Raw genomic sequence first — 26,225 nt, forward strand, 5'->3', positions numbered from 1 at the left:
ACACAGGCAGCTTCCAGTGACTTCAGCAAGAATAATTTTAAACACGTCATAAAATTTTTTCATATGTTTGTACTACTTTGGTTTTTGTTTAGGAAAAAATACATCCTTACTACCAGTAATTTTTATATGGCTTAAGTATGTGCTTAAAAACAAAACAAATGCTTAAGTGTTTCTCTCTGCTAGAACTCCAGACCCTTCAATATCTTTTAGAGATTATTAGGGCTTTCTTATAAGCCAGGTAAAAAATGTATTCCCTCATGCATACTAAGCTGAATATTTCAAAAGTTAATTAAAAAAAATTTACTTCTATACCTAAAAATAAAGCTCCTATCTTTAAGCAGATGTACTATTTATAAGCACAAAAATTAGATATAATGTCTTAAACTTTTCTTTATGAGTGTCACTTTAAACACCTAGGCCTTAAATTTTTTCCTTTGAACTCCTGCAGCAGATGAGGTACCACACATTAATGATGAGGAGGCTTGTCAGCTGGAGTCCATGGAAGAGAGCTGGGGAGAGACAAAGGCACCACTGTATGAAGGCTGTGTGTTCAGTTGTGAGTAATTTAAAGAGGCATCACCATTAAAAGTGCATCTATGATTCTTGTAAAATCCAGGCAGTGCAACTTAAAACTGGTTTGCATTTGTGCTAAATCTCTGCAGAGTGTGTAGATGGAATGTGGAGGCACTGAGGTCTGTTCACCATTAAAGACTGTTATACTGAGGGTTTAAAATGGGGAGTCCTGGTGGCAGATATCTGTTGTGACACACTTAAATTCAAATTTCCGGAAGCTGCACATTTAACAAAAAAAAAAAAAAAGGAAGATTGATTTATCGCATGCTTTACGGGGGTCTGAATTTACCCTTTAACCTGTTAATCATGTACAGATGTTCATTATGTTATCATAGAAGGCACTGGCAGAAGGACTTGCTGGTTACCTTGTGACAGGCAGTATGAACTACTGTTCAGCAAGGGAGAAGCATGTCACAGTCTGCCCTTTGTGGCTTTGGAGGCCAAGTATTTGATCCTTATCAAACACATACACTGCCATCCCATTCAAAGAAGCAGTTCTCCACTAGGACAAGAAAACACCAAAAACATTTGCTAAGATTTTCTCAATAACGTGAATTTTCATTTCTTCTGATGCAAACAAAGAACAGAAAAAAATGACAGAAAATGTCATCAAAATCTGGAAGAACAGGTGTGATAACTGTAATATATATTCTCACGTGCACTCAAAATTTTGCAAAGATCTCTGCAGTGATGGCTTGGGTGCCCAAGGAGACTTTGCAGAAAGGCTTGCTTTCCATGAAACCTTCAAGATTACACACATATTCTCTGTCGTACGCTTGTTTTGTTCAGTATTCCATCATCTGGTGTTACTATTTATTATTTAAAGGGTGCAATATGTGGTGATAAAGTTTTACAGACTAATAAAAGACCACAGCCAAGATTTTAAAAAATGACTAATGGTTTGGGAGACTTTTTGTTTTGAGTATCCAACCTGAGACACTTTCCAGAGCCTTATTTTCAGTAAGAGCGGGCTAAGAATTTTGTGTTAATGAGGCAATTTTTAACTTGTAAAGCTGAGCAATCAGAGGCAAATATTAATGAAACACAAACAATCTACCAAAACGTAACAGTACGCAAGGTATTTGCATGACAATAAAAGGAAGTGGAAAAGTTATTACAGTAAAAATACTGTGAATGCCCACTCTCTGAATTTTGGAAACCTTTTAAAAGATACTGTTGGGAGTATTCTAGTTTGAGGAAGATGTCTCAAGCTATTACAGGATTTTTGCTCCATATGTCTCCTGGCAAACCACATTGTTAATCAATGTAATAAGAGAATCTGTATTAAAAAAAATCAAAAAAAGTGAGGAGAACCAACAACTGCAGAGGGTGGTAACATCTCCTTGAGCAGAGTGATGTACATACTTGAGACTAGAACAGCCCACAAGCTTAAGAAAGACTAGAAGGGCTAAAAACATAGACTAGAAAGACCCATTGGGAGGAGATATGGACAACTGGGTGTGCTGTAAGAGCTGTTTTTATGTTTCAGCATCGAAGTTGCTGACGGTGAAAAAAATGAATCACTTTCTTTCAGTAATGGCTGCCATATGTCTCAGATTTAATACGAAGCAAGGTCTGTTAAACATCAAGCATGTGTATAGTTCATCACCAGCAAACCCAGGAGTATACTGCAAGCAGAGCTAACTCACCAGCCCTGTGGATTGCTCCATTTAACAAAGGCTGCAATCCAGTGTGCCTAATTTGAGTACTGCTTTACTAAAATACAAGATGTCTTGCTCCAAAGGGCAGTTTTTCTGAAACACCCTCTTAAATTCTGTTCATGATGACTAGAGAAAGGTGATGCTTCAAAACCTATAGAAAAGAGTAACTCTAGTTTATGTACCCTTCTCTATATACTCTACTGGTAGCTCAGGCAGCCATGCAGACCACTTAAGGCAGGTGTTTACATTTACTCAGGGTTCAGTCTGCCTCTTTAAGTTCTGAAGATTGGCATGTAGTGGTGATTCTCTCTCTTTTTTTGCGTTGCTGCTTGAAATAGAGAGTAGGAAGCTCTGAGTTTTACTTGGAGTCAGAAAGACAAACCTATTTCCCAACAGTTCCCTGATCACCGGACAGGGATATATCCCAATTAATATCTGCTACTCCTTTTAAAAAGGAGCCACAAAAGTTCGGCAAGACCAAAGACTCTAAAATAAAGCAGATGAGTGAGCCCTTCAGGCTAGCACAAGGGACAGTGCAGACAGATCAAAGGGGCCAGCACAGATGTTCCAGATCCTCTGCTCCTACAGATGCCTTTTACTCCACATAATTCCTGGTGAAAAAGTAAAACCAAAACAGACAGGAGCAGGAACTCTGCACCTCTCCTAAGAAGCCTCAGATTGCCTGCCTAGATATCTCAGCGGGAGAAGTTGCATCTCATTTAAATAGACGTTTCTGTTCATACGCAGGCAGCTAAAGTATAGGGAGTTTACCTGGGGAGTTTTCAGATTAGATTAGGAGATATTCTGTAAGGGAATCCTGGAAAATGGTTGGGCCAGCTTAAGTTGTGAAATGTAAATGTCAGCTGACACCTTGTTTATATAAGATTTGGGAGGATGGGATCCTGTTCTAAAAACCCAGAAACAAAATTCTAGCAGTTTACTTTCTGCACACTTTCACTCCCTTCTAAAAACCACAGTGAGAAATGAGTAGCTCAGCTTAAGGAGATCCTTGCAGAGCAACACATTTCAGAAGAGAATAACTATGCAAAAGGGCTCAGTTTTATGGGAAATATAGTGCTCTCCTGAGTATGCTTCATTAAGAAAATTTTTGGCTGTCTGTTCCCTTTCCCTCTCTGTTTTGGGCTCTATACTGCAGTGACACCCCAAAGGTTCCACGACACAGTGCCAAGATCTGGTATTTATCTTGGCTAGCTAGGTTTAGTTTACCTACTATGTAAATGTGGCTGTCAGTTTGTTACCTTAATTTGTTTTCTTGCTTTCAACTATTCCAACACTGAAACAAATCTATCCTACCCAAGGACCCAATTTTTAAAATGCTAGATGTACCAATATATATGATAAATGTACTTTAAATATCTAATGTGCATTTATCAATTACACACATACCTTAGGTTCTGGGCCTGTATGTGGCTATTTAGATGATTTATATTTTCCAGGCAACAAATAGTAAATTAAAACATGAATTAGTCACCTGATGGCCATTCTGTAAATGTGCATTTTTCAAAAGTAAACCATCATGCATTAAATATTCTAAGACACCATTAAGATAGTAAAAACAGACTGTGAGGTGTTAGTGTTACTTTTGTTCTCTTATTTTGTTCTGTTGTTAAAGAAGTCCAAAAATATTTGAATTTGTCTTCACTTTAGATTCCCACAATAGGATGATGAATTCCAAGAAGCTTAGACTTATAGAAAGATCTGTCCCCTAAAATAAATGACAAGAGTTTAATAAAAGAGCACTCCCACAATTTAATTTAAAAAAATATTTAGTCCCCGTATAATAAAGCTTTGCTATAGTGGTTCTGCCAGATGAGAAATTCAAGGTTCGGGTGCATTTTTTATTATTTAAAAAGAAAAGCCAAATGACATAAGCTATATGAAAACCCAGCACTTCTTTTATTTTCCATTAATTGTAGGTTTGGTTTTTTTGTCTAATTTTTAATGCAGATACTCTTGGGAAATACTGAACTTAAACATTAGAATATGTGGGGTTTTTTCTTAAACTTTCATGTTGGTCATAATTTTCTAGAACTGGCATTTTCCAAAGCACTCAGGTTTGTTTCCTGCCTTGATGCTAGAGTCTCCCTCACCACAAATACTCCCGTCACTAATTATCCTTTCAGATGCAACATGTTGAAACTGAGTCTTTATACTGCAGATGAAAATCCTCAACACCCAGCACTTTGGTGCCAACTGACACTACCTTTTTCTTTGAAGACAGCTCTGGAACCCAGCTCCAGGGAGAATTCATCCCTATTCAAGCACTGTGCAGCACTCCAGAGGCCCTAAACAGTCAGGGCTGTCCTCCAGCATTGCCTACTCTTAACTTAGGTGATTCCCTGCTCATCAGCAGTGGCTGCTGGGACTCCCAGAGGTAAAGGTCTAGTTCTTTTCTGCAGTCTGTGTATAATATACACCTCATATCAGGGCTGTGGTTTTCATTAAGAACAACATATGTATAATTTTTAATCTAGGGTAGGAATGAAAATACTGCAGGGGGATGACTTTTCTTAGTTTCTTCCAAACTTAAGAACCTGAATAAAAACATCTCATTTTTACACACAGAATCCCAAATTCTTCATGGAATCAATGTGATGGTACACATAATTTTGAGAATTTATTAGTCTTACTCTTTTTTTTTTTTTTGGCAGTAAAAGGGTCATAATGACAAAGTCTGAATGTGAAGTTCAGGAAACATTTGCTTATCTAGTTTGGAAACCAGTCTACAGAACAAGATGGATTGCAGATGCACACAATGAGATACTGGAAAGTTCATGAAAACAGGAATTTTGAAAGGCAGTACTTGGCCTTGTTTAGCTTGAAGACAGCTCATTATTAAATTGTTTTACAAGGTATGGAGTCCCTAAAAATTCCCAGTACTTCTCTTTGAAATCTTACGCATATATCAATAAAAGCATTATCTTCAGCAGAAATATATTTTTACATATATTATTCAATATATTCCAAAGTGTCTTTGTAATTTTTGGAATATCTGCTCTAGTCAGGTTGACCAGACTTGCTGTCTTGCACCTTTACCCCACGCTAGGAGACAAGGGATAAAGACAAAAATGTTCTTTTACACAGTGTAGCTACCTATATAGTTAAATCTCACCGATTCTCTTTGCGGGTGCAAAGGCTACATATTAGTTACTTCCATAGCTGTAAATCCTTGTGCTAAATGAGCAATACAAGAACTGATTGAACTGCAGTAAAAAAGATAACGGGGCAGCAACCTCCATACTAGCATGGAACTCCCGGCATGGAAGCTCTCCAGGTCAGTGTTATAACAGTATCTTTCTCTGCTGAGCGCTGGTGCATCAACCTCAGCAAGGATTCCATCTGTCTGTCAAGAAAATCCATATTACCAGCCTTGCAGGCAGTGCAGCTGTGCCCAGAGGTGGACCTAGCAAGCAGTTTCTCAAGACATATGAGATGTGTGAGACTTTCCATGTCTGATGAAGGACAGAAGCCTAAAGTCAGCAAATTTTATATTATTATTTTTTCTGGAAAAGAAATGTGCTACAATTCATATTGGTATCCCACACCTGAATTGCTTTCTCTCACTGATATTCATGCTGGTCCCTTGGGGAACAAAAAAACCCACTTGCAGGGTCTGATTCTGAGAAAATATTTGGATGATTTTTCCCACCTCTGCTGCTGAGATACGATAATAGAGATCTGTCTGCAACTATGAAAACATGGCCTATAAGCTAATCAGTATGATCTTATGGTGGTTTAATTGTTTCAACCAGATCTGACAGAAGGTGTAGGCAGCACTTATACACCACTTAAAATAATGTGGGATTTTTTTTCATGAACATTTAAAAATATCTTTAAACATCTCATAACAATGGATTCAGACACTGTTGTTCAAAATGTCACTGAAGATTGCTTTCTTGGAGAGAATAAAAAGCTCCATGATCCTTTATATATTTCCTTATGAGGTGGGTTTGGTTTGTCTGCTTCTGCCAGAACAGTAGTACTTTTTCCAAAATAAAGCTTTCCTCTTGTTCAGAAGTCAGGTGCATTTCACCAAATCCCTGTGCTTCCACACTGTCATCTGGACTATAACTAACATTTCTCCTTTCATGTATTTGCCTCATTTCTTCACTGCCTTCTAATTAAGACCCTTTAAATTTTGCTTTTCTTTAACAATTTCGGAATTAAAAGGTATGTTGTACCGCAGAGGTAGTACATAAGGGGGATTATACTTAAATAAAAATTATTCAGGTATTCAAGACTTGTTATAAATTCTGTGTTTTCTGATCTGCAGATTAAGAGTTCAAATTCTGAAAAGAAGGATAACTCCCCTGAAAAAAAAACATGTAGATGGGGTTACATGCACAGAGAATCATGGTTTATAACACCAAAGAGTAACAATATGTAATTTTTCAGATATGCTGCTACCCAATGAAATCCTCAGCTCCTGATTATATGCCTTTACCTTCCTATACATTGATGGAGGAATATAGATGCTGACCAAAAAAAAAACCAAACCACAAAACCACACTCACAAACAGAAAAAAAAACCCAGCTAAAACCTTAGGAGTCCACAAAAGCTATCAAACTGAAGACAACTTAAAGTATCCTAACTGAAATCTTCAGGGCAAAATGTTTATGTTATTCAGTGAGCACAACCTTGAGCAATTCAGTCTCACCTCTGAACTCGTTCCAGATGGGCACATCAGGCAGGTCACATCTCAGAAAGGACTGGTGGAATCCTTCTTGTGGTTCAGGATGTGGAGATATGGGCACAATTATTTCCTTTTAAGCCCACAACCACAATTTTATCTCAGATGCCACAGAGAATAGTGTGATTAAAAGTGTTTCAGCCTCTTCTTTTAAGGCTGATTGGTTTTGCATAGTGAAGTGATAATTTTCCCAGGCACCTGAACCTGACATTCCTACATTCAAGGTGAGTGTTCTGAAGAACAGAGTTAGCACTCCTTTTCTTTCCCTGTGCTAATGTTGAACTGTTCCCATTAAGTAGAAAAGATTTAAGAGATATTTATCCATGAAAGCTATGTATAGCCTACCGATTAAGTTACTTTCTTACAGACTGAGGGTCTTTTATCCAATATCTAAATCTGCAAAAAAGTTCAGCACAAAAATGTATTCCATGAGCACTCTGTCTGGATGGTAGCTCATAGACTGTTTCCCTTATTTTGCATAGACTTCGAAGCACGTTTGCCAATGCTGACCCACATGGGAGAGTTAGGTGGGATGGATCTCTGACTTGACTGCCAGCACTCAGTAGCTCACAAGTGTCAAAATGGGAGCAGATTTACACAAGTCAGCTGCAGACATCTGGGCATCGAAGGAAAGTTTCCACAGTTCTTACCTGTGGAATCTATATCCAAATGTTAGCTGAGTTATGATTTTGTGAGTATCATGGGAGTCTGAATTATGGACTGGAACCTGAAACAATAAATTTTCCACGTGAATTTAATGCAAAACTCTTCAGCTGTAGAGCTGGTTATTTAAACTTATATTGTCCCCCATTGGTTACTAGTATTCTTAGAACCACAGATTCACAGAAATTATAAATAAGTTTGAAGGAACATCTGAAGGTAGTTTAGATCAACCTCCTTCTAAAAATAAGGCTAACTTCAAATCCAGAACGGTTCCTCAGGGCACTGCCCATGCAAGTTCTGAAAATCTCCAAGGATGGAGAGCCCACAGCCTCCTTGGGCAATCTGCATCAGAGCTTTACACGCTCATTGTGAAGGATTTCTTTGTATGCCCAGCCTGAATTTCTCATTTTGGAACTTCTCCTTTGCCTTCTTGTCCCTTGATTGTACACCTCTGAATCGGCCCTTTTTTCTATCTTGCTCTTTTAGGCAGTGGAAGACTGCAATAAATCATGGGACTGGGGCATATGTAATATTCAGAGAGCCTAAGGGAAGTGATTTGGCACAGCCTGGAAAGGAAGAGGCTGAGGGAAGTTCTCTTCGCAGCCTTCCATCTTAGTGGCTCTTTACTGAACTTCATTTTGCTTTAAAACCTCACAGTCTCTACCATCTTCAGTCTATGCTTGTTGCAGATGTGTCTATAACTATTCAGACTGCCTTTCTTAATGATGTCTTGCCACCTTGTTCCCAGTTTTCAAAATAATTTGGTTTATGCTAAGCAACTACCTATTTATTCCCTTTCAGTAAAACTGAAGGTTTCTGAGTAGGGATGGGACCCTGCCAGGTTACTTGCACTAGAAGAACAGCTGTAATCAACCACTGCTCAGTCTTTTCTTGATCCATTTAACTGTGTTGGACTCTGTAAAGCAGTAGAGGGCATGTAGGATTTATGTTTCCGGGTTATGTCCAGAAATTCATGTGAATCACTGCCTGTTCTTTATAGGGAACTTCGGTAATTTAATTTAATATTAAAAAATGTCTTTTATACATATAGGTGACTCTATCTTTGTGCATGCTGTGCATCATACTTGCAGACCAGTTCCTGAAATTTCATGGGTAAACTTTTTGTCTACTGATTTTGTATATTGTCGTAATACTGCTTTTTGTGACATTAGTAGGAAACTTTCCTTTTTATGTCTGCTCAAATTCATGTCTTTCCAAAAGATCTCGATATTTTAAAATTCTTCTATATAAAACTTCATATGAAAGTGTCATGACAAATTTACCCATTTTGACCTGAAAAAAGGAGGGACACATATTGTAAGTAAATTGTATAGATATACTATAGGCTCCATATTATGTAGCCCTTAAAGGAATTTAGGTCAGGCTAATATACTGACTCTGCTTTCTCCATGCTACAGCAGCTGTTATTATCTGTTCATGTCTGCCTAATTTTAAGTAACATGTTTTACCTGTACACATATGTAGTTTATATTATCATCAGGTTAGGTGGGAACAGGGGTGTATGCATCATATTTTTCAGTATCCAGAATGCTGAGGGCTTTAAAGCCAAGAACCATTACCTTCTCTTCCAGGAAGGGCAGAAATTGTCAGGCTGAGAAAGTTGGAGTTGTTCAGCCTGGAGAAGAGAAGGCTGCGGGGAGACTTTATTGCAGCCTCCCAGTACTTGAAGGGGGACTATAGGAAAGATGGGGGCAACCTCTTTAGCAAGGCCAGTTGTGACAGGAGAAGGGGTAGTGGTTTTAAACTAAAGGAGGATAGAATTAGACTGCATATAAGGAAAAAATTTTTTACAATGAAGGTGGTGAAACACTGGAAGAAGTTGCCCAGAGAGGTGGTAGACGCCCCATCCCTAGAAACATTCAAGGTCAGGTTGGACAGGACTCTGAGCAACCTGATCTAGTTGGAGATGTCCCTGCTCACTACAGGGGGGTCAGACTAGATGACCTCTAAAGGTCCCTTCCAACCTAAACCATTCTATGATTCTATGAAATTGCAAGTTACAGTGAAGCAGTTTCCAAGTCTCTAGCTCTGTTAAGTATTCCCAAACACCTACATTTCTGCCTAGTGCCTAGAAAATTCATGTAGCTTTCATAAACTGAGACCTAAGATGCATGTATATTGTTGCCTGTTTCTGCAAGATATGTAAATATTGGGAACTCAAAAAGTCTTTATAATGATTTAGACCAATTCATTAATGCAGAAGCAGATACCTGTGCTTCTGTGTCTCACGGTATGGAAGCAAACAGATAGAGTGTCCCGTTTCTTCTTTAGCAGAAGGACCTAATATTGTAGTTTTTTTCAGATAGTGTGAAGAGCAAGCTGTGCAATGTTATCTCCCTCCAACTAACTGGGAATTTCTGAACCACAGGAAAGAAGTATTCAAGATAAAAACATACTGTCAAATGCCATTTTCTCTTACATTTCTATCCTGTTTGCTAGATCACAGATATGTGGTGACATGTCTTAGTATCAGTTTGTGCTCTAGAGGTCTTAGGGTTTAGTGTATTTTCCTGCGGAGGGGACAGCTGGGTTAAAATCCCTGTGGAAAAGGTTGAATACTGTTTCCATATCTTCTTCCATTCTTTGGGGTTTTTTTGCATGCACTTATTTCTTCCTCTCTTGTTTTATAATGCCTAGGTGCTATACCATAGTGGTTTCCACTCTGATGTATTCAGAAAGCCCCAGCTTTAGACTTCATTCTTCTATGAAAATTCTAGCTTACTTGTAACAAAGGTTACTTTCAAGCCGTCATGTATGTGGATAAAAAAAGCAATAACACCAATGAATTCCAAAATGACAAAAATTAGGAGGGAAATATTTCTATTGTCTCCTGCATGTCTCCTTTTGTTTTGGTCCCAGGTATCTTTGTGAACTGTGTGTTGATTCTGAACATCTGGAATTGGCAATGTACTGACTGAATGGTTTGGTGTGGTTTTTCTTTTTTCAGCGATGATAGTTTCAACTTTTGCTATAGATACTAGAAGAGTTTCTGTTTAAGTGTTTAATAGTATAGTAGTTGAAAAGAAAATAGTACCCGTGGGATGATCTGTGTTTCCAAGCAAGCCATTTATGCCTCTAATTCACTAACTTATTTATTTTACTGTGTGTTCCAGGATGCTGACAATATTTGGACTATTCATTCCCAGATAGAATATACTACCATCCCTCTATTATGAGTAGCTAGAGCTGCATTTTACTTATTGTCTGTGGCTTCTGAGAGTTTTCATTGTTCTTTTGAAAATGCTGAGAAATTAATTTGCACTATTTCATAGTGCTATGACTCCCATACTGCAGACTCCATGAGGCATCAACTTAATGGCTGACACAAGCACAGTGGAGTATGGTAAACTATATGTTTACAAACATATTGAAACTTGAAAGTAGAGAAAACAGTTTATTTAACCTTACAATAAATTTTAATAATAATAGAATAGCTTAGATTATCTTGTTTTAACCTGATTTTTTTTTCAATTTATAAAAGACTGAAACATAGTTGACAATGATATGGACACAAAAATACTATTTGCTATGTTTTATTTTCTACAATCTGGTTAAAAGTAGCATGCAAGTAATTGAATAAAAATACTTGTATACATGTCTTATTTTGAAATAAAAATTATACCAGCAATGGATAAAAATCTTACCATGAAAGTTTAAATGAAAGTATGACAAAAAGAAGAGTAAACAATTTTTAACCTGAAAAATGTTTGTTTCCCTGTTATCTTTCACATATTCCGTTAATTTAATAACATCATGTGCTCTGAACACATATTTTCATATATTTTAAATTGTTCTTAGATCGTTAAATCATTTTTCCTTTGTAATTGATAACCATATGAAAAAGGCATGAGTAACTAAGGAAGTTGGATTGGTTGGAGAGGAATCTTGTATTTACACAGGCTAGCCCATACTGCTCAGCACTCTGATGAAACCCACCTGACTTACACAGAAGTCTGGTACCTGTGGGCATGTATTGTATGCATTGACATAGATTTCTATGAAGTTGAATGCTTTTCATCCACTTACCTAGCCAGATGAAGGCACATTTTGCACTGCTTTTGGTCGTTCTTGTGCTTCTAAATGCAACCATTTGTATAAATATGCACACGTTCCCTTAAGGTTGCCAAGTGCATGCTAAATATTAACAAACAGAATGGATAATATGCAGATTGACAGTTTTTTTAAGGCATATCTTAATTTTAAAGAGCTATCATGATGTAATTCCTGTAGTTACTGCCCCTAGAAGGGAACTGTATGCTCCCAGGTATCTCACTCCAGTGAAATCTCAGCAGCCACCCGGAGGCAGTTGTACATCTCCTGTGGCAGGTCAGCTCGAGTGAGATTGTTTCCATCCAGGCGCAAATGTGTGATCTTGGAATACGTCATCGGCCCAACAACCTTACAGAAGCTGCTCAATGGGAACTCTAAAACAAAGGAAACATGAATAAGAGAACGCATGAATAATTAGGATAAATAAGACAAAACCATTATTTTTCTGCTTTTAAAATTTTATTTGCAAATTGTGACCTTGCATTTATTCTACTATTTTTCAATGTTTTGCTTGTCCACTGATGTAATTCCCCATAGGTTTACAGGGGCTTGTGTCAGGAGAGGTTCTTTCCATTAGTTGTGAGAGGTTCAGAATTTACAGACTGAGTTTTTCAAGTGCTATGTGCTCCCAGTATTTTATTTTTTTAAGACTCCAGATTTTATATAGAGGTCTAATCTGCTATTTATGAAAAAAAGAGAAAAATGAATCTCCAGTACATCTGGAGATGCAGAGGGAGGAATCAATCATGCTGGGTACATTATGATGGAAGGGTAAAACTGTGCTACATAAGATATCAAAGGAAGTAAAAAGTTTCTGGAGAAATTGAAACCATGATACAGCCTTACCCTTAAGAACAGGCAGTTGAATGGGTGTATGTGTCAAATGTTATTTTGGATACGTTGTTTTGATTTACTAGTTTCAAAATGAAATTTGGGGCTGTGGATGAGGAAGAGTTTTACATTTAAATTGTATAGTTGAACCTTTCCAGAACAGCAGGATTAGAAGGCGAGTATAAACGTAAAAAACATTTATTAAAATATTTCTATTTATTGTAATTTATGTATCATAATATGAATATAGACTCTATTCAGTTGAAGTATTATTTGGTTCACATAACATCAGAGAGGTCTTGAAAGGAAAACTATGCCTTGTATCTTCTAAGTAGTATTAACTGTAAGCTAGAAATTACATGAAGCAGAGAAATTATGTGCTTACTGTACATAAGCACACACATATACATATTATACACCTCTGTAACGCAGAGAAGTCCTATCCTCAACAGAGAATGTACAGGAATAAACTTGATATCCCCTGCATACTACATTGTGTAATTAGTTCTACAAGACAGTCCTTCATTCTCACCCATGTTTCCTTTGAGTCAGCCAGAGTCAACTGAAAAGCTCCATCACTACTAAAGAAGTAGTCCAAAAGGCTTGTTCTTCTTTGGGCATTGACATCAATTGAATTCACAAAGAAGAGTTTAAAGGGACTCTTTCAACAAACTCATTCACCACTATGCAGACAAATTTCATATCTTCAGTTGCTTTTATGTTGAAAATGACTAGCTCTCAAATTTCTGAGAAATCAAGGTACTGTTCTCAAAACCAGATGCCATTTTAACTGCCAGTCAAAGGTCATTCCTGGACTTTTGAAAACACCACCTTATATTTTTTTTCTGCATGACTATTTAACTCATCTAAGAAAATGTGATAACCTATATCATGTTGTAGTAGTAAAGGAAGTGGAGGGAGTATATTTCACATCTCCACTTTAACTTCAGTTGGATTCTTTCAGAACTGGCATTACATTAATCTGCTATCATTGATGAAACATGGCTGTGTAAACTAAGTATAAATGTATACACATCTGTTCAGGCATCTCTTTGAAGCATGACAGCTTAGGTAATTTTTTTGGAGACAGAGCTATAAAGTTGAAGAATGGGTGAAGATTTTGTATCTTTCACAAAATAAGTTGTTTTGAGTAGGGATTAAGGAAATGTATTTCGAATTTTAGATCTTGGTCACTGATTTGATTACAGCAAATCAAAACAGTTTCCTAGATTTTGTTTATTGCACACTCTTGTTTTGGCAGGGTAGGAGGTAAAATGAATCCTTAATGGCACATTTATTGGGCAGTCCATATTGCAATATAGTATAATTTTAAGCTTGGAGACCAATTCTGATACTTCTCCGATTCAGAATGTATCAGCTGAAATGAACTGATGATTCTTGTGAGTTAGGATCTTAAAATCTGATGTTTGTAGGATTAGATCTGTGTGGAATTTTGCTAAATGAAAACATAAGTTCCTGAGACTGAACTCATTTGCTTGACTTACAGGCTATACCATTAACTATTTAGGTCCAGTTTTCTGCAGATAGTTTGGGTGTAATTTGTAAAGATTAAAATAAATATGAATTCTAACATAGATTTTTTTTCCATTTTCTTATAATTCAGGAACGACATGGTAAGTGTATTTTTGTGGAAGGCAGGCTTCTAAAAACTTTCTAAATCTACTTTTTCATTTCTTCTTTATTGTTCCTTTTGAGAATAAATACTAACATTTGGTTGCAAAAGCTGGTATGCTTATACAAGTTGGGTAGATGCTTAACTACTCAAAGGATGTAAACTTCATGCATGTAAACCACAAAATTTATCTGTGTTACCAAAATACTCAGCTGTGCTGACTATTTATGAGGCTGAAACCACATTGGAAGTGGATGTAGATCTAGTCATCACAGAAGTCAAAGGAACTCTGTCATGGACTTCAGTGGGATTTAGCTCCAATATTTGGTGCACGCTGCTTGCATTTGGATATTCATTTTTTATACAGTTCATATAATTGCCAGTTCTTAGAAGCAGATTAAACATATTTGTTTTCTAATTGCAGTCTCCAGTGGCAGAAAATAAGATAAGTGGTTCTTCTGAATGCACTTGATGTGCTGTTACCTACACGATCTCTATAGGAACTGCAATCAGTGATACTAGAACACTGTTGCATAAAATATGTCAGTAGCTTACTTCCCTCTTTATTACACTTATTAGTACTGCAGGTGTTAAAAAGTCTTCCTGAATTTATGATATTCAGGTACTTGGAATTTTGCCACTAATGTGGCATTCTTATTTTTCCAACACAGAATTCCTGCATGAACTAGACACTGAAAGAATAAGGATTGGATGAAAATTAAGTTTTCAGCTGAACAAGTATTTTCTCACTAAAAGTGTCTGTCGACATAGAAACTCTGATATTCTAACAAACTACCTGAATATTTGAAATATCTGGGGGAGAAAAAAAAGTCAAGAACAGGCATCTCCTCTCCTCTCCTCTCCTCTCCTCTCCTCTCCTCTCCTCTCCTCTCCTCTCCTCTCCTCTCCTCTCCTCTCCTCTCCTCTCCTCTCCTCTCCTCTCCTCTCCTCTCCTCTCCTCTCCTCTCCTCGCCTCTCCTCGCCTCGCCTCGCCTCTCCTCGCCTCTCCTCGCCTCGCCTCTCCTCGCCTCTCCTCGCCTCGCCTCTCCTCGCCTCGCCTCTCCTCGCCTCGCCTCTCCTCGCCTCGCCTCTCCTCGCCTCGCCTCGCCTCTCCTCTCCTCTCCTCGCCTCTCCTCTCCTCTCCTCGCCTCTCCTCTCCTCTCCTCGCCTCTCCTCGCCTCTCCTCTCCTCTCCTCGCCTCGCCTCTCCTCGCCTCTCCTCTCCTCTCCTTTCCAATACCTATAGAGCAAAATGGGAGTATAGAAACACAAATTTTTTAGACAGAGTTATTGTTTTACTATATGCTAGGTGAGAGTATATCCCTTGTACGTAAAGAGTGTAGACAGCCTTTAGCTGACAGGAAGATTAACTGTTCAAAGATTCCTTGTTCGGGCATGAATACAGTTGGCAATCCTAATGGGAATTGAAGTCCCATAGTCATCGTTGCTGGTCTGTGGTCCCACAGTAATCATATCTGAGTTGTTTCTGCACAGGCCTTTATCAAAAAATCCTCTGGGAATAGTTTGAGTGAGCTAGATAAAAGACCATAAAGCACCTCCACAACTAACTCTGTTTAGAATAAGTAGAGTTATGGTACAGATACTGATCCAACTGATGGACTGGAGCGAATATGTAGCCCATTAACTGTCCCCTGGAACATTTTCAAATTCCTCCTTGTTATATTCCATTCACATGGTATTTTCTTGCTGGGGTTTCATATGGAAACAACTCTCTCCTTAATCATTTACAAGTATAAATCGAATATGGAGAAGTCTGCTTTTGGACTCTTTTTGTATCACTGAACCTCTTTGATTCCTGTACTTTTTTCCATACTGAAGAGTTTCTTTTTGCCTTGAGGAGTCTGTTAAACAAGAATATGTGTGTGTGTGTTTGTGTATATATCTCCTAATGACATCTTAAAGCATGGTAGCAAACCACTTGCTATTAAACAGAAAATTCTACCCTTAAATTACTACTAATAAAAAATATGTTAAAAATAAGTTTTAGTTTAGAACTTACAGTTTAGGTTTGAGGTATGGAGAAAGCAAAAGCTTTTTTAAACCTTCCATAGTCCTATGTTAGCTTGGAGATGCAACTAGCATCAAGTACAGTTGATGGAGTATACAGCTGATACCTAACTTATATTCAATATAATGGATGTGATGGTAGAGATCAGAGGACTTTGGATTTGCCTTCATTGCAGTTTGCTATCCACTTTGCCCACTACTCTTCACATCACAGATGAAGGCAGAACATACTGAAGTGAAGCCAATTCTGCTACAAATATTTTTTAATGTATATTCATCAACTTTTGTTCAAAAAGCTCATATCACTCAAGCGAAGATATTTCCCAAACAGGTAATTTTTTAGGTATGGCAACGCATAACAACTGTAGCAAGCCTAGGACGAAACTCATGGACAATAATTTAGAGAAATATTTCCTTTCTCTGTGGTAATATCAAAAGGGTTGGAACCAGACTATTCTTCCTTAGACAAATATAAATGTTACTTGATAGACTAAAGGTACTTGAGACAAAGGGAGACAGTAGCAAATTAAGAGCTCTGGAGAAATATATTCATGTTAGTTTTAAGTATAAGTGAAAACTTTAAGCTATGTAAGCATAATCTGAAATATTACACCTTTTGCACATTTTAGGACAAATTATCTTTACAGAGGTTTTCCTCTCACAGCGTAAGTGTACCACAGTATGGAAGGGAAGCTTGCCTTGTTTACAGTCATCCTTACACAAATGTCTGGCAAATGGCAATAGCTATTATGAAAAGAAACTGGTCATTTGTTTGAGGCTGAAATACTCAAAGGTCAATCAACTCAATTTTTAGAAAGACCAAGCACTCATAGCTGTAGGTCAGGTGTAATGAACAGTGAACTGCAAAGGCTTTGATCACCCTGTATCTCATAGTTCATTAAACTGAAATGCTTACTGTTGACTAAATTTTGTCCCACTTTGTCAGTTAGCATCCTAGGAAACACAATATTATGCCTGTGAATTTATATAGTAATGAAAATTTGTTATTGAAACCTGCTAGATTTTATGGTGAAGCAAAAAACAGTAAATCAGAGTTCTCTTTCACCAGTCCATAGGGTAGCAATGACAGTGCAGCAGTAGCTGGTGGACACCCACTCCTCACACCATCCCCCTCTGCTGCTGACCATTACTCTGGAAATACAGCTTTCATTGCAAAATTAAGTTGTTGCAAATATTGCTCAGAAGTTCTTGCAAATGTGAATTGCAAGCAAACTTGGTACCTGAGTATCTTGCAGAAGGCTCAGAACAACCATTCTAAGCAGGGAAAATTGCCTTGTATATCTCATGAGAAATTAAACATCATCACTGTTAGCTCTTTTAGGAGAGGGAGAGTATCTGATAGAGCTCTACAGGTCACTGTATGTGGTGCCTCAGGTAGGAAGCATTAACTCATTGTTTTCCCTCATCAAAACAAGGAACTGAGATGTAATAGGAAAAAAAAATCATAATGTTGAGGAAAATGTGAAGCATAGTAAGTGCAAAACTTTTCCAAAGGTCTTGCCCTATGTCTGGTAAAATCAGCACTAAAATATTTGGCTTTAAAAGCTATGTCTGTATGGAGTTAGCTGTGTATGGAATAGCTAACACTGATAACCTAAACCTCTGATGGATACAAGCAAACAAACAGAAGAGAGTGGTTTGTGGCTTATTTTATGCCAGCTAGACAGATGTAAGTCCTCCTGAAGAAACACTGTTATGTTTGACAGATCTGCCTCTCCCTCAGGGACCACCGCTGGCAGAGGTGCAGCTGGAGAGCTTCTGATGTGATGGTGAGGCCTCTGCAGCTCTCCAACACCTCCTTCCCCCTCAAGGATTAAGAAGCCTCGTAAAAGCCCTGCCTCAGTACAAACCTCCATGATCTCATGCAAACTGTGACATTTATTGACTTCAGAAAGAACATTTTTTCAAATCATACTTGAATGGAGATGAGCTTGCCACCTGATCATGCAGTGTGGGAAATGGGAATGAAAAGAAGAAACAACAGGGGCGGTTCTTTTGAAGTCAAGATGGGTTTGGAAAGATATTGCATGACAGAAGGGAGGAAAGAGAAAAATGCTGTTAATTTGTTGTATCTTTTTCATTGTGCCTTGTGCCTGATACCTTATGAATTGGTTGTGTTCTCCCTCTCTCCTCCCTCCAGCACTTTCGCTACTACTCTTCTGAAAGATTGCACATACCAGAGTTAGAGCAGCTGATATCTCTCTCTATTTGCTGACTTACAAATTCTGAACATCTTCTACACTGATTAAAATTTTCCCACTGTTTTTTCAGTTGTATAAGTCAATTCCATTGGCTTTTATGGAATTACTCCAACTTACATGAGATGAGAATTTGGCCAATAATACCCACATTAGAATGAAAGCATAAATTTCTGTCTTTAAGGTTAACTTGAGTAGCTATCAGATAAATGTTTGTCTTTTAACATTAATGTGGACAACACTCAGAGGAATGGCAGTTCGCTAACAGTCTAACCAGTACGATTTTTCAAGACTGGTTGATCTACCCCTTCAGGTACTTGCATTGACCATCAGTGTCCAGACTGTGGTAAATAATATTGAAAATAGGCAAATTCAACTCACTGCTAATTTTGTTGACTTGGAGGTAGAAGTTTTCGAGGTTCTCACTGACAGTTGGAATGCTCTTCAGCTGATTGAAGGAGAGATCCAACTCAACTAGTGATGTGATATTGAAGACATTGCCTGGTATTCCAGAATCTGTTAATTTATTGTGGGATAAACGTAAATATTGCAGGGTTTTAAAACCTTGGAAGTACTCATCGGGAACATTGGAGATCTGGTTATTATCAAAATACAGCATAAGTAAAGAGTGAGGCAGTCCTGTTGGTAGCTTTGTAAGGCGATTGAAGCTTAAGTCAAGATACAAAAGTGAATTCAGGCCTTTAAAAGCCCCAGAAATAGAATCTGCTTTCAGCTGATTGTTCTGGAGGTGAATGACAGTCAGATTCACCAGCCCCTCAAGCGCACCAGGATTGACTTTTGTGATCTTGTTGTGACTTAGTTGCAGGTCATCCAGAGTTTTGGGGAGTGGTCCAACAGCTTCAGTCAAATTGTTGTAGTTAATGTGAAGTTTCTTCAGATTCTTTAGTTTAGAGAAGACTCTTCCCTTAATTTTTGAGTTTTCCAAATGGTTGTGATCTAGGATGAGCCACTGTAGGTCTGTTACATTATCAAACGTGTTCTCTTCAATGCCCTCAATCATATTGTTTCGAAGATAAAGGTATTTTATTCCACTTGGTACAATTGGAATGGTTTTCAGTTTAAGATTGTCACAATACATGGCAGTAGGGTAGCTTAAGGGGCAATTACATTCTGGGGCACAGACTGCTGAGGATGGCCCAAAAGGATCATAACCGTAATCATCTACAAGACCCTCATAATATTGGCAAAAAATGCCACTAATCAGTAACAGAAAGACAGGTAGGGAGTTTAAAGTCATCTTTGCAATGTCTCTTGTCCCTGTATGGTGAAAGGGAATAAAAAAAGTTATAACTTTAACAATATTTGAAATTATACTACAGAAAGATTACAATTAAAAACTAATTCATTTAGTCTTCCTGTTTAAAGATATTTATTAAGAAAAAAATATATTAGTTTGTTATTATTGCATTGCTACTACTATAAACTTACAGTCCCTGTCTTGTTATAATCTGCCTTTGTAATGCAAAACTGTAGGCCGTTCTGCTGTTGTAAGTAAAACATTATCTCTTCCTGCATTCATTCATTATGTCACAAGAACAATGATAAAGTCCAAAGGCCATGTTCATAGGCAGTTCTGCCATTTAAATTCTATCAAGCATTCCTAATATACTCAATATACTCAATCGCCTTTTACATACATAACAATTGCCACATACATACGTAACATGTGGCAATTTCACTTAAGTTTGAAAAAGCCAAGGAAGTTACAAACTGAGGGTAATGATCTGCTGTATAGTGTGTTGTTAAGATGCCTGTAGATCGAAATATCTTCTTCTCATGCATCATGTCCAGTAAAGCATGATCCACTAACTTTCATATTCACCTAGAGAACAAGCTAATAGAAATATATAGCGTATTTTCCTGGACATGTAAAATAACCAGCACTGCATATGTGTGCACAAGTATACTCTGTCTAATATGGATCTACAGTGGATCTGAAATGACTGAATTTCAGGTACTGCAAATGTTCTTGCAAATTTTATATACGATAATAAATGTGTTGATTACATTGTATGACCATTCTAAAACAATAGAATAATAAAACACTGGCTTCAGTAATTGGTCTTCTAGTTCACATACAGTAAAAGGACATTCAGTGTCCAATATGAGTGGTCTCACCTTACTTTTTAAGGGCATACCTTCCTCATCAGATACTCCACAAGATGCTAATATGTGAAGATTAATATCTTGCTTTATTTCTTACTACCTAGATAGGTGTTGTGTTGGAAAAGTGGGTCTAGCATCACTAAAGTCAGTGAGCTTACTTTGATTTTCACCAGCAAAAGTCAAGGCTCAGTGTACTCAACTACTGTACAGAGAGTAGGACAATTAAGAAAATCCTTAGAATGTTCTTGGTCTCAAGTAATTTCAGAAAGTATGTGAAGCCTGTAAACAGACCACCAGATGTTGATTTCACATTTGGGCCGTCCTCCAGCAGAGTAAGTTAGTTTGCTCTTGGCATTGTTTAACGTTACACAGACTAGTGTTAAAATGCAGGGCCATAGCTAGAAAGTCTTCCCTAATTCTAAATTTTCTTGCTTTAATTGACTTGATAAAAGCCACATCACATTCCTGTCAGCTAATAATCTCAACTAAAGTACCTCTAAGCAGGGCCTATTGATCTCATGCAGTACAGTATGAAGATTTTTTAAAAAATGTTCTCATGTTATCTACAGTCAATCACCCACAAAGTCCCTCTGCCAGATTTTAAGCTGCTGTCCCCTGAATAAGGAGGACGACTGCATATCTTTTCCACGGTGTTGGTCCCATCACATTTATCTAATTACAAACCATAGGATAGAGCAATCATTGAAATATGAGTTATCAGTGTAATTTCCTTTGACTGTTCTTCATTACTACATGAGAACATGCAAACTCAACCTTCAGTCCCCTGCTGGTATAAATAAGTACAGCTCCTCTGAAAGCAAAGACACTACAGTGACAAAATTCAGCTCAAAATCTGGTCCTATTTAGGTACTAAATATTAAGAATGGGGGACTAACTGCCTCTGTATTTGAAGTATAAGTCAGAGTGTAATGAACTTCTTGGACTACAGTCTTTGGCCTTACAGTGACATTTTTACACATCTGTATCATTTTACAGTCTTACTGATAAAGTAGCATAAACATCCTATTTTTAATTCAATTTTTATTGTTCTTCTAGTATCAAATTTTATTATTGACATCATAGCCTGACTGTTCTTTTAAATAGTGTACAATGTTTAACTGTTCTGCAGAACCCTGGAAGTAATTAAAAAAGTTAGATAGTTTTGAATTATTTTACCAACATTTTAAAATGTAGGTGACAATTCCATAGTCCAAGGACATATGAGCATGTGTGTGACATCAAATACCACAGTAAAGTACATAAGTAGTGTAGTTAATTTGTTTTATTAATGGATTCCTTGTTCATGTATTTAAATGTTTCTCTGTCAGAAGCATAAAAGGTAAATAGATTGTGTACACATGCTTGTTTGTTGCACTGAACTATATGAATCCAAAAGATAATATCAGAATGGATTCTTAACATAAGCATGCTTGAACTAATTGCCTGTGTATGTTCTAAGCAGTTATATTGTAAAATACCTGTGAAAATATTTGTGAAGTTGCTCAGGCAATTTGCCAAAACATACTAAATGGCAAATCCACAATTTTGGAAAAATGTTTACTACAGTAGAGTAGACAGACTATTCAAACTATTTTGGAGCTAGTCTATACTACCTTAATTCTAAAGTTCTTGTGAAACAAAATGAATATAAGTTTATCATTCACTCAGCCTTAAACTGAATATACCTTAATGTTGCAGCATAACATCTTACACAGCTTGCAAAAGGTTTAATTCTAAGAAGTTTCAATACTATATTACAAATGTGCCTTAAAATTAACTAAAAATTTCAAAATGCCCATAATTTTCCTCTCATTGTTTAGTTGATTAATTTTTTAAGTGTCAGGATACCTTGTCTTTTTGTAAAATGAAGCAAAATTATTTAACAAATGGAGTCTGTGGAACTCTTACTAATAGATTATGAATGAATAAGTAAACAATGAGTAGTCTTACAAATTTCTTTGTACTGTACGTCAACTCTTCCTTTGAAGTAGAACAAAACATGCTGTAAAAAAGTGCAACACTGATGCCCAAAATATGTGAGGCTGTTTTAAGGAAACTGAGAAAGTGAATCCACTAAGCAACTGTTGATTTGTGTTCAATTTACAAATTGGCAAACCTATCCTGACATGTTTTCACATTCCCATTACAGCTACTTTTAAATAGCTGAACATTACGGTTAAAACATGCAGCAGCACTTACCTTACTGCCTTGAAGCTGCTTTCCTTAATTCCCAGAGCAGATGCAATAAGGGACTGTATCGACCAATATATGCTGTAAACAGTGTCAGGAGGTAAAAGCCTGCCAGATCCTCTGTGTTACAAGAGGGAAGGAAAAAAAAAAGCCCTAGTCACGCTGTTCTCTGAAGCTGCTATGTCATCATGGTGATCTTGTGGTGTGGCATGTAGAAAAATGCAGCTCTCTAATGAAGTGCAGGTGGATACCATATTTTGTGCAAGGACAACCCATCTGTTATTCCTGTGGGATGAGAGAATGATCAGTGTTTCACAAACCTGAGAAAGTTTAGACCACTAACGATAGCCTTATACAAGAAATTTTTTCTATTTTAGAGGGAAAACATTTCAGATTATAAAACAAATTACAAACAGACTTTTGTTTTCCAACTTATTTTATAGTGCTAGCCATGAGCTAACAAATAGTGCTCAGACCTCAATGCTGCTGTGCTTCTTCAGCCAAATGACTCATTCATTTTTCTGCCTTTTTCTTTAACTATCTTATGTCCACAGTAAAATATCCTTAGTAAAAGTTTTAGCTTGAGGATCAGAACAAAAGATGCAGGATTATCTTTGAATTATAGCCTTTTCCACAGCATTAAATACTGAGTTCAAAGTTGCTTCTGCAAAGTATTGGAATTTACTTGATCTGGAGGTTTACTTTGGTAATTGAATGTGTGTTTGTTTAATAAAAACACATCCCAGGAACTTTTTTTCAGCAGTTACTGTAAACTCACTTTATTCATTTGTTCATTTTTATACTTAGAGCTTTCTCCTGCTTTTCAGAATCTGGAACTACTCAGCTTTACGTTGTCTGTTTCTTATTCCATGGATGTAGTTCAAGAATGCATCTTAAGGCTTGGATGAGATGTTATTTTCACCAGGCAATGCCAAAAAATAATGCACTAAGACAGTAACTGTTTAAAGTGGGTCTTAATGTTTTCATAAAAACCTTCTCTTATCTGTAAATGGTGGATGTCTTTCCTTTTTGTGGGGCTCAAGCTCTTTCTTATAAAGTAGGATGGGGACAAATGTGAAATGTGCATATGGAAAGCACGCACAAGCTATTTTAAAGTATCTTGTGTATTTAACTGTAATTATTGTGGGTACAGATCAAGTTTCTTGTCTGTTATCAACCGCCTATCTTTATGAAAAGTCATGGTACAGGATGTGGCTGGGCTGGCGAACCCTAACAGCTTCCTGAAGAAGAGGAGCCTGGATGTGGGCTTCCCCCGAAGTCTGCTGCTGATGTACCTGGGCCTCCATGCCAGTGCAGGTTACTGGGAGCACAGAAAGGCCTTTCACCAAGAACAGGAAAGATGCCAAATGGTTACAGACCTCTGTGCTTCTGCAATAATGCAATTAGCAAACAAATTTGCTCAAGACAGAGTGTCAAGTGCCAGTGCAGCCCATAGGGAGCAAATGTTAATCTTCTGATGTTCTAACATCAGGCCTGTCCCCCTGGCGTGGCAGAACCATTTACAAGCTAGGAAAGAGGTGCTGATGACAGGCCATAACTACATTGCTATTTGAATGAGGTATATAAGTGAATGTGAAGCAGTGAGCTTATCATAGTGAATTAAACTAAGTAGGTGAAGAAGTGTGTACGGTATCAGAACTAGAAATGTAGAAGTGGACAACGCTTCTGTTGTTCTGCATGTGGACAAATGGAGACCAGATGGAGTTTCTCATGCACAGTATGATACTTATCTGAAAATTACTTCACTAGTTTCAGCTGACCAAGGAAAACCTAAACCGTAGCCTTGACTGCAAATGGGGCAACAAGCAGGAGCATTCAGCAAAGGATCAATTGGAATAAAGAAAAGATTTCAAATACACAAGGAGACGCCCTGTAAGGCAATACAGAGGTTTGGTCTGTGGAAGAAGGTACAGCAAGCTGAGCAATGGAGTATGTTTGTAAAAAGAATTTTAAAAATTATGGAAAAGGCATTAGTTGTGTTTTCTCTGATTAAAGATTTGTTATGAAGGGCAAGCTCAATATTATAATAAATTAATATATATTTTGATCTTTAATAGGTGTAGTTTTACATTTGCAGTACAAAGAGAATTGTACATTGGCTGCGAATACAAGATAATGCAGGCTTAACATATTTTTGGCACACATATTTATGTACTGGTTGTTTGTTACATTGATTTCTGTATGTCTAGTATACGTCTTTTTTCTCATTCTGTTAACAACAATACAAAGCATGCATACATTCACAACCTGCAGAAAAAAAAATTAAAGAAATGGGATTGATGATATTTTGCAGTTAACGTATGGTAAAAACTTGGGTCACATAAAGTTCAGCTGGGATTTTTTCATTCATGTAGTTCCCGTCTTGCTGACTGTTTTAAATTAGCTGTATAAATTGCACAGTCAAGATGGAGAATCACATGTCTTCCAAGGATAAGATCTAAACCAATAGATTTTCCCTTTTCTTTAATAAGATTTTTGCTATCTGTCCACTCTGTTATTTAAAACTGTGCCTTCAGCATCATTTTATATGCTTTCTTAATCTTACTGTTCTGAATCATGAAGCACTCACCTCATAAACCTGTTTGGGAGAACAGGTAGGGACTAAAGCCCAGCAAATGGAGGTATAGCTTCTTCTGTGGCAAAGTGGGGGAAACTGGGTGGGTGATTTCTTCCTTCTGGCCCTAGTTTGTGGTTGGTGGGGTGTGGGTTTTGGTAGCTCTCAGAAGCCATTAAACAGCATGTGAACATTATCTAGCTGATTTCCAAGGAATACATAAAATAATGTGTAAGTCCACCTATGACATCTAAGTTGAAATCTGGTTATGAATATGCTTCATGACTGATAATATCAGGACATATTGTTATTTCACCTTTACATCAACAGTGCTTCTAATTAAGTCACCTCAGTTTGTTTTCTCCATAATTAATTTTCTTCTTATTCCATATTTATTCATTTTTCTTTAATGGGAAATGTGATCAAAACCTAGTCTCATCTAGCTTTCTTTGACTTATTTGATCCTTTTATTTGACTCAAAGCTCCTTTCTTATTAATTCATATTTTCATGGCTGGAAATGGCCAAGAAGTCTGGTAGGTTGTGGTGAAAGAATCTAAAAGCAGAGCTCACTGCAAGTGTATTACTTTGCAGTGGGTGAGATCTAGCCTTCAAATATTGTTGAGTTGCAGTGTCACTATTTTCTCTCTTCACTCATCAGTGATACCCCTTCCACTTTTTATCTCCTGTAAAACTTTCTTTATAACTTCTATGCACTTCTGCATAATTGGAAACTCCTTCCAATCTGTTTTTTTCCCAAAAGACTAAAGTTACTAAAACCTAACAGATATTATCTAAACCAACTGCTTCCTTTTAGTCTTAAACCTGTGTACACATCTGGTACACACATGTGTACCCTAAGAACCAAGAGATTTGGGTGCCCAAAATTAAGAGTAGGATATCTAGGTTGTAGGAACATACAGACCCAGAAAAAATGCTCGTGGA

The 26,225-nt window shown here is 37.3% G+C and overlaps 1 protein-coding gene across 1 annotated transcript; it reads right to left on the minus strand.

The window, feature by feature from the left end:
- Positions 1–11,011: 11,011 nt before the first annotated feature.
- LUM (lumican) lies at positions 11,012–22,994 on the minus strand. The gene is made up of 3 exons (XM_064450739.1): positions 22,717–22,994; positions 18,772–19,668; positions 11,012–12,054 (listed from the first exon to the last, which is right to left on the minus strand). The coding sequence occupies exons 2-3, from the start codon at positions 19,646–19,648 to the stop codon at positions 11,900–11,902; spliced, it is 1,032 nt and encodes a 343-aa protein (XP_064306809.1). The 5' UTR covers positions 19,649–19,668; positions 22,717–22,994; the 3' UTR covers positions 11,012–11,899.
- Between the last annotated feature and the right edge of the window lie 3,231 nt (positions 22,995–26,225).

This window comes from Phalacrocorax carbo, chromosome 1 (assembly GCF_963921805.1).
Source record: "Phalacrocorax carbo chromosome 1, bPhaCar2.1, whole genome shotgun sequence".
Classification (NCBI taxonomy): Eukaryota; Metazoa; Chordata; class Aves; order Suliformes; family Phalacrocoracidae; genus Phalacrocorax; species Phalacrocorax carbo.